This window comes from Vollenhovia emeryi, unplaced genomic scaffold (genome assembly GCF_000949405.1).
Source record: "Vollenhovia emeryi isolate VEMERY1.0 unplaced genomic scaffold, V.emery_V1.0 DF939130.1, whole genome shotgun sequence".
Classification (NCBI taxonomy): Eukaryota; Metazoa; Arthropoda; class Insecta; order Hymenoptera; family Formicidae; genus Vollenhovia; species Vollenhovia emeryi.
The window spans coordinates 11,529-21,195 of NW_011967236.1; the positions used below are offsets into that span (position 1 = coordinate 11,529).

Here is a 9,667-nt window from a genome sequence, read left to right on the forward strand (position 1 = left end):
ACATTTGACTCACCCTGTATAAAATCAATCGTTATGAAATGTGTATTATATTGTAAAGACACTATACCACTTTGCCATTTTCTGCACATTTTTTGCAGCCAACATCCTAATTTACCCAAACTAGGATCTAGTCCAAAAATGGCGAAAGCTATTAATGATTGTCCGAAGTTCAAAGCCACATCTAGAAAGGCAAGCTCGGCATAAATGCCAGTTAGCTGTTCCATTATTAATGTTCCTATGGAAATCGACAAGCCCTGTAACATATTACATATATTGCAATTAATTTTACGATCTTAATGTTATCCAAATAAAGAAAATATTAATTTACATACAATAAACATGGAGCATAACAACAGAATAAGAAGAACCAGATGTCGCAAAATCTGGGGATCGTCATCTGCGTTTGTTCCATTTTCCTCCTCACAGCTATTTCCATCTTCAGCACCTGTGCATACTCCATTCGGACAACCATTTTGAAATTCACAGCCAATACTAAAAACATTGATATCAATATTAATTCTTCCTACATATGGTACATACTCTTGCTATGAATTAACTTACATAGGTGTTGCATTAACTAATGGAGAAACCAAGTCTTCTACATCTACTACAGCTCTTTCAGGAATTCCGGTTGTAGCATTTTCTGCATTGTTCCTCAGATATTCATATGACATGGTATGATGCCTTCTTTGATATCTCTGTTGCAAGACCAAACAACCTAATGTCACTGTGTACAGAAAAATGGTTGTTACATTTGCATACTTCTATAAGATTATAAAAATGATTCTTTATACAGCGACACAATAGAATAATAATAAGTTGAAAAGTAAACGTTGCTTGTACTAAAAATATAAATTAACACTTCTCATAGTATACCTATAAAGCTGAATATTAATACGGATGAAGAAACAGCAGCCTGAGACCTGCCTAGTTGAAAATTGGGATTTTGAAAATTAAGATCAGACGGATTTAACGTAACAGTGGTGCATGTTAATGCCACCAATAAAAGTGGCAGCCTGTAAATTAATATACATATTATATAATAAACATCGAGTATAGTAAAATACGTAATTTAAACTAAAGTAAGCTAATACATATGTTTACATACCCCCATCCAAGCGGATAAAACCATTTCTGTAAGTTTTCAACGAAAGACAACGAGCGTGAACTCAGAAATAGTAACGTTGCCGCAATTGCAGCTGTCCATATTCTGCTGGCATATACACCAGTGGTTATTAAAATAAATTGAATATACCTGTAATTAGACGAATGATTAATGAGAAAATTTTATTGGATAAAAGTTATCAAATAATCACTTAAAGTTTTATAATTACCACAATATTGTCTGATCGTTATTTGGATCAAGTTTGGACCACATTATCACACCTACTGCTATTGCAAGCTGAAAATAAATAGTAAAGACATGCATATAGTTGAAATAAGAAAAAATAAACTGAATACGTAGAACATACACTTGTAACTATATACCTGTGCAATCACGAGGCACAGAGTGCATCGGTGAGTGACTTGGTTGTACCTCTTGCGTCCAAATCCAAGGAAACATATCAACAACCATATGCAAGCTGCCGCTGACGCAACGCTCATATCGAAGGAAAAGATGTTGAGTTGCTGTGCATAACTAGCTGGTGTAATTCCGGCATAAACTGCATTGATCACTTTGGCCGACACAAACATGAGCGGAGCGGAGAGAAACGTACAAGCCACCATAGCCGACGCGATTAAGTCAATCTCAAGATTATATCGTAAAGTAAAGATAAACAGAGCCGGTGCCGTCGGGATGGTGCCGTACAAGAAACCGTACGTGCTCAAATCTCTCGTCTCTGTTACATTATCCCCAGCGTTCACGAGAATTATAGACTCCCTTATGACTAGAGGCAAGACTAGCAGCTTCACCGAGATCAATATGCCCGGTATGACCAATGCTGTACCTTTCAACTTGTGTATCTTCCCTACCATCATCAAACCGAGGAGGAACAACGCGCTAGCGGAGAAAGCATTGCCGAATACCTCGAGAATCGCGGCGAGCAAGTGCGGTACATCGTGACTGAATATAAGATTTCCTACAATGCCCAAGACCGTCATGAAAAGCACCGGGTTCAACACGACGCCCTTCACGATGGAGTAAACCATGTCTCTGAAACTTGTGTGCTCCTCCACGCGTCGTTTGCCGATCTCCAGTAATACAAAACCAATTGGGTTTAAAACCGCCAGCGATATGGGTGCCATCAGATAGAGATAAGCGGCGTACTCGGGGTGGGTTTTTCCATAAAGTGCGTAAACTGAAACAGCGATATTCAATGTGAGGCACATTGGACAACGCGGAACATTGTGAAATCGCGCACGAACGTCATCTTATTCTTACTCATCGGATATCCAATAGCGAAATCATTGCTCTGAGTGGTGAATATTGCGAAGAGCGCAGCGCGTCCAGGATTCGATGGCTTTTTAATTACCAACGAGACCGCAAGCACAGCGATAAAGACGCAGCTCTTAGCGAGCAGTACGGCGAGGAGAAATTTCCAGTTAACCAGGGTGAAGTCAAGTTTCGCCAGGGACATGAAAATTAAAGACGGCAAGGCAAAAGTGCCGACGAACGTATTCAGGCCATTCGCTTCCGTCTTCGTTATCACACCGAATCTGCCTGCTACATATCTGTAAGACATAAAGTCTTTATTTACTCAAAGTTATCACATAAGGACCCTAAGAATAATGCAGGGTACAGAAATTCAAGCACAAGGTGTCTCAGTGACTGAACTGACGAATATTTGTAAAATTCTTGCCTTGATCAGTGCAAAATAAAAAGAAATGAAATAATAAATGTCAATTGCAGTTTCAACGAAGTACTAATGTCGACTCTACATTGAACCGAAACACTAGAATCTTAATTACCGAGCAATACAGACTCAATGACTGTATGCTCGTTAAATATCTTAAATTTTTACAAGATCTTGAAAGCTATCTCAGCAACTTAAAAGTATTAAATACAAATGTATTATTAATGTTTCCATCGCATTCAATCACCGCAACATTTTCCTTGTTCAACCTAAAGTTTCTCAGGTTGAACAATCGGTAAATGTCCTCACCCGCATAGTATAATACCAAAGCACTGTATCAGAGCAAGATACAAGTTATCAGTTGGTTCACTCTCCGCATATTGATTTGCGTTTAATGACAAAGATGTCGATACGGTACTTCCTTCGTCAATCTAGTTGGGAGAAACATACAAGATAACATGTTTACATAACATTAACTCGAAGCGGCATAACAGCAACTTATATATCTGCAATTTGTATACCATTTTTGCCGCTATATAGAAAGTATTATCATCTTTTTAACGTATCGTTAGAGCTGTGAAACTGATCCACCTGCGCGATAAACTCATACAGCATCGTCCTCATATCTTCATTGATATCAGGAAGGAAATATCCACGGGATATTCCGGAGCGACCTGCAAGCAGAAATGTTTCTCAGCTTCGTCGAGTAATTCCGAAATCCATTCGCACTCGACTTCGACAGATTTAGAACGTCAGCGTTCAGAGAGCAGGGAAGATTAAAGATCCGCGGAGTGTGCGATCTGTCAGATACTTTTTTCGACATACACACGAAAACACACACGCGCGCAGAGCATGCAGTTTATGTAAGGCCGGGAAATGCCTCGTCGACGGAGAAGAGCCGATAAATTATCCGCACTCCCTTCTCCCCCCCCGACAGTCGTCCGTCCAAGTCCTCGCCAATTCCAACATATGTTTCAGAATCATGAACCAGACACTCGTCGCACTGATTATTACCTAAAATATCACTGCATGCGAGAAATATCGACTAATCGGGGATGCATGTTTCTGTTCTGGGGACGCGAGACGGAGGAACGGAAGGTGCCGCGCGAGCTGTCCAGATTTTGGCGGACCGTAAAATGAATGAAACCCCGTGCTGAAACCGGTGCAAAGTCCGGCGTAGCCATTCGCGACGAGTGCGAAGTCACGCACGACGCGAGGTGGGCGATTCTGCGCAGCCGCGAGTATTAAAGGGCCGCGACGGGGTTGCGAGGTGCGCGGCGATTGGCCCCGCGCGTCACGTGGACCCGGGTTTCGAATAATCCCGCGCCCGGCTACGACATTGTCGAGGTCAATCGGAGCACGATGACCGAGAGTTGTCGACTCTCTGATTACGGGCTCTCCAGCTGGTACCGGTGGTCCAGTTGCCACTGAAATCCACAAGCCGATCCTACTTCGGTGCTGGTCGAATTTAATTATTATTTCCACTGGAAAGGGAATACAAGTGAGCACAGTCAATCAATATTTCCCTCAACGGTGGTATCGCCCAATTTGGGAAACTCTGATTCAGGCGCTTATGAAGGCGATTATTCATGCGATATGCGGGTAAATTCACGCGAAAGCGTTAATCGTCCTGGATATACATTCATTTTTAATAATAAAATTAGACGATAAAATGGACAAACTAATTGATTAATCAATAGACAAATAAAATTGGATATTCGGGACGCAAAGTGTTGTACTATAAATCTGAAAAGTATTTAACACTAAACATGAAGGCTACGCTTTACCCTTGAAATATCGCGCGAGATCTATATTGCTCGAAACGGCCGTATCATCGTTCGCGCAAGATTAAAGAAGATTAAAGAAGAAAGTAATTAGATTTCATTGTACGCAGTTACCACACATGTTGATAAGATTTCTGTAGATCGCACAAAGACGAGCCGATAAAATGACCATCTCATAAATTTTCCAGAGTCCGATTACAAACGCAATTAATCGTAAAATCGATTGTGTCTTCAATTAATCTATATCTTATATTTATTTTTAATACGTGCAGAGATAAAAGATTTCACGAACTTGCAATTCTACAGACCTTCACCATTTTCACTCTTCGCCGCAGCTGTTTCCTGTTTCGATATTGATAAAGCAGATAGTTGAGAATAAAAATTAGATCTCGTCTATTACCCTGTTGATTCTCCTTATCTCATCAAGCCGCAACTTCTCTACGTGTTTACAAGTACAGACGTTTACGAAAATAAGTAAGCAACAACACACATTGCCTTCTTATTTTCGCAAGCACTCGATAACGAGAACAGCGCGGATATCTATGCGACGTAAAAGTGACTTATGTCGTTAGAAGCATCACAAACACTAGTCTATCTCAGATTAGATTAGACGCAATCTCAGCAATATATGTATAGATTGCAAATGCGCAATACGTTTGTACACGTTTAGTTATCTTAGTTAATTGCAAAGTTAATCGCGAGCATATTTAAAAAAAACATTACAACGTTTTACACAACGTGTTTTATTTTGGATTACACACGTGTACCAAATGGACGCGCCCTTCAAACACGAACTGTTATACAAAACTACTTTTATGCTAAATAAAGTGTTTGTAAAAAATATTTCAATAGATTGAAACAAATTTTGCATCAAAATGTTCCGGTATTGAATCCAATAAAAAAATATAAAGTAATTATATCATAATATAAACGTGTAATTGAATTCTGATATAAAAAGTGCTTAAGCAAATATAAAATACGTTGATATTTTATAATTTTGTAAAAACGTCTTGAAAAAATATTGAAATCATGAAATTGCACCGACATTACAGTGCGCTCACGCGCACGCTTTCCGCTCGACGACGCAACGAAATTGCGCTGCAATTTTATAGATTTTTGCAGCGAGTTCTGTAGCGATTTCTTGCGCTACTTCATTTCTCATATGCAACCTTTTCCTCGGGCTGTATAATTTCCTCATGATCACCTCGCACGTATGTATCAGACATTGCTCGATCACGCCGACGCGTGCTCTTTCGCGCTTACGTAAGCAGGCCGGTGTAAAATTGCGATCGCCAAATACCTCGACGTACGCGAAGTGTGTCCTGCTGACTGCCGAGATCGCGCATTTTTCGCCAAGTTTACATCCGGTCTGTTCGACCGTTCTTCATTTCTCAAATGGCATTGTATTCGGCCGCGTTCCACCTCGGTCAATAATGCGGGGGGAGGAAACCGCATTTGTGCAAATTAACTCATGATTGTCCATAGCTAACAGCATATATAATATAAGTTTGGTTTACAGCAGGTTTGAGCAGGTAAAATAATCCAATGTAAATTACACGTACGGTTTCAGACATAAAATACTAAGACGTGAGATACTTGATATTTTACGTCTCTACATGCTGTAACATTTTACAGTACATAGCTTTCTACACGCCGTAAAATGTAATACATTAAACTGTATCTGCTCTTTAGGCTAAAACTTTATGCCGATTGTTGTCGTTGTCGCATCATATCGCATGTGACAATAATAATTAAAGGTTCACTGCTTTGTAAGGCGTATCACATAAAGAGGTCTAAAATTTGCCAAATATCCCAACCTTGACCTATGATCGATAAAATCGAATCGCGTGAGAAGTGTTTTTGGCTTATTAATAGGAGCCTTACAGAAATGTAAGCGAAATAACCACCAAAGAATTACTGTACATCGGTAATTTCTAATGATTCATTTATTCAACTCCAGTAATTATTCGGTGCTTTTTCGTTCCCAGTAATTTCTGTAAAGGAGAGAAGGCCATGTTTTTAGCCAGAATATTTTTTCTGCACCAATTCCCGTTTTCCACGCGTTCAGAATATGCCCGAAGCCGCTCGGTACACACCCTGTGGTATATTTCGTCGTGTAACTGTAATACTACGCCGATCCGAGGGTATTTTAAGCCGAAATTACCCAGCGAGATCGAACGGGGAAGCGCGAGAGTATCGTTTTGTATATTTACGCGATCGTCACGACAAACAATTAATGCGCGTACATGTGTGTGCGCGTGTATCTATGCGAATGATAAACATATCGGTTTACGTCACTGGCATGAGTCATAATATTATCGAATGAAACACGGTACGAAGAACCGCATTATCAATCACCGGCGGTGGGCGCTTTAATTAATTGCTTCTGGATAATGAGCGATTTTACATTATTATATAATTATATTATATTATAATTTACAGCGCGGGTCATTATTGCCTTACTGCGCGATTTAGGCGTCTCGGGGCACAATTGCAAAAGCTGTATACATTACATCGCGACTATCTCAATTTAGATAATCAGATTATATTAAAAAATAACTTCACATAAAAAATGCTCGGGAGAAATTTTGTACGCAAAAATAATTATTATGTAATTACATGTAAAATCGCTATAGTTATATTGCTTGCTCTAACCGGCATTTTTTAAGCAACAAAACACAAATTTTCCAACTGTGTATAAAATACGTGCGTGTACTTTCTTCCACCTGTATCAGCTCTGACATATTTTTTATGCGCATACCTGCATTACATAAGATCTTTATTATATAAAATTATAGAAGTCAACAAACGTAGCGCAATCATGACAACGCGTCTGCCGCATAGCAAAGTGAAATAACGTTAAATCCGTCGATGACGTGGCGCGTGTAAGTTGGCGAAACGCTCCGAGACGCCGAGACGCTCTTGCGCAATATTGCAAAGGGACGTTTTCCGTACATATCGGTTCGAAAATACCGATGGACAATTAGGCAGAAATGCGCCGTAAAAGACGCGTAAACGTAATATGCGCGGCGCACGGCGGCGGAGAACGCGGGGCGATTGGTTCACGTCCAATTCTCATGTGCGAATGGCGTTACTGCGCCGTAGGTTCTAATCGGGTCATATAATAATCACGTGGACGATAGTCGCATTTAACGCAGGCACGGCCTGCGTTTCTTTGTCTGTGCGAGAGGCCGGCGATGTCGCCGAGAGCCCGTCATCGATCTACCGAGATTACGAATGTCGCGAAACGGGGCGAGCGCGCGGAAAGAATCGCTGACATTCAGATGAGCATTTCGAAATCCACACCAACCGTCCATAAGTAACGTCCATAAGTAACATCGCGTCGCTTCCTGCATTTAAGCCCAATCTACAACTGCGCTTTTTAATGGAGCAATTTTAGTGGAGTATTTTTATAAGTACTCCCCGCTAAGAAATCTTTTATGCATTAATATATAGATGGGCTCCTAATACGTTTTCAACACCCAAATCCAATCATATCCAATTTTCCCCTAAGTAGATTTCACTCCAAGGACAATAAATTCACGATAGAACCAACTGATGATGCCTATCAATTTGATGCTTATCAATCCCATATTAGGATCCTACCGCGTAAAGGCCGAATCAGACTAGCAATTGCAGACGCGGATTGGATTGGGATTGGCGACTGACGACCGTCCTCTAGCCAATGAGAGCAAAGCAGCCAGCGATTTAATCGACTCTCGTTGGCTAGAAGACAATCGCCAATTGCCAATCCCAATCCAATCCGCGTCGGCAATTGCTAGTCTGATTCGGCCTTAATGCTCGTATCACACTAGCGACTCGCGACCGCGATTGCGATTGCATCGGCGATTGTGATTGGCTAGGCGGCCAAAAACATTTGAAATAGCCAATCGTAATCGCCGATGCAATCGCAATCGCAGTCGCGAGTCGCTAGTGTGATACGAGCATAACAGAGGATTTTCCTCTAATAGCGCGAATTCGTCGGACGAGACAGTTTGTGTTATCCACGTGCTTGAAGTTTGGCAATAAGCTGGCATTCGCAATCGCACGACCGTCCGTGACGTTCTCGGCACGAAGGCAAAAGTTATTCCCGCGAAGGTTTGCGCAACGCAGCGGCGGCGTACGATAGCGGTCGCTCGTTTGCGACTTATCGTTTTGGCAATTTTCTAGCGATGAGACCGCCTATTAAAATTTTCCACCGGTGACCGCCGCGCCTCGCGCTAATTGAAGCCGCGTAATCGCGCGGCCGCGGACCGAGGACGTGTAGCCCGGTTTTCCCGCCCGCGAGGATCGATTGAAACGACCAAGTTCGACGGTGAAAAAATTTTTCCCTCCCTCCCCCCCCCCGCCCGCCCGTCCTCTCGTTCCGCGAAACGTGCGGGAGTCCGTGCCTCGGGTTCGACTGACGCGTAGAGCTGGCACTGCGGGGCATTTACGTCGCCTGACCGAGCGCTCGCTCGCCTTTGTATTTCGTGGAAGCAGCCGTTACCGTTGATCTCGTGACGTCAGCGGCAACGTCAAACGTTCACCGCCCGGGCACCGTCGCGCGAAACAGCTGAGAATTTCGGGAGGCGCGACGTCCCGCCGACCAATCGCATTCGTGCGTGACCTCGACCGCCATAAGCTCTCCGGTCTTTTTAAAAAGCGCCCCATGACGGGTGTTGTCCCGCGAGGCAGCTTGGCGCGCTTGCTACTCACACGGACACGCGCGTATGCGTGGGCGATTGTAATGACAGCGAGCGAACAGACGTCGAACGCGCTACGTCGGCCTGGAGTAAACGACCTGTGATTTATGAAAATCCATCGCCATTCGCCTCACGAGCATCACGCAAATTCCCGACGGTTTCGATCATTTGACAACTTTTTTTATCCCTTTCGCGCGAGTTGCGATTATTTCGATTAAGCTGCAGAGCCAGGCTGTACGAGTGTCTCGGGGAAGACACTGTTTAATCGTCGAATGACACTCCAATTGCGACCCCAGTAGCACGATATAATGGCGCCATATTGGAAAATAATGTAAACCTGGTATTACCAATATTGGTCCAATATTGTAAGATAGGCGCCTTTTCTTATTTAGCCAATATTAAA

The 9,667-nt window shown here is 42.4% G+C and overlaps 1 protein-coding gene across 1 annotated transcript in view; it reads right to left on the reverse strand.

Annotated features, from left to right (window-relative positions):
- LOC105568369 (integral membrane protein GPR155) overlaps positions 1–4,019 on the reverse strand; it is a 10,557-nt gene extending 6,538 nt beyond the window's left edge. The window contains exons 1-11 of the mRNA XM_012023999.1: positions 3,810–4,019; positions 3,317–3,469; positions 3,105–3,226; positions 2,384–2,673; positions 1,489–2,300; positions 1,335–1,402; positions 1,109–1,255; positions 877–1,016; positions 562–727; positions 333–492; positions 3–254 (exon numbers count right to left, since the gene is read on the reverse strand). Coding sequence (XP_011879389.1) covers positions 3–254; positions 333–492; positions 562–727; positions 877–1,016; positions 1,109–1,255; positions 1,335–1,402; positions 1,489–2,300; positions 2,384–2,673; positions 3,105–3,226; positions 3,317–3,319 — 2,160 coding nt within the window. The 5' untranslated portion in view covers positions 3,320–3,469; positions 3,810–4,019. The remainder of the gene's footprint in view (positions 1–2; positions 255–332; positions 493–561; positions 728–876; positions 1,017–1,108; positions 1,256–1,334; positions 1,403–1,488; positions 2,301–2,383; positions 2,674–3,104; positions 3,227–3,316; positions 3,470–3,809) is intronic.
- Between the last annotated feature and the right edge of the window lie 5,648 nt (positions 4,020–9,667).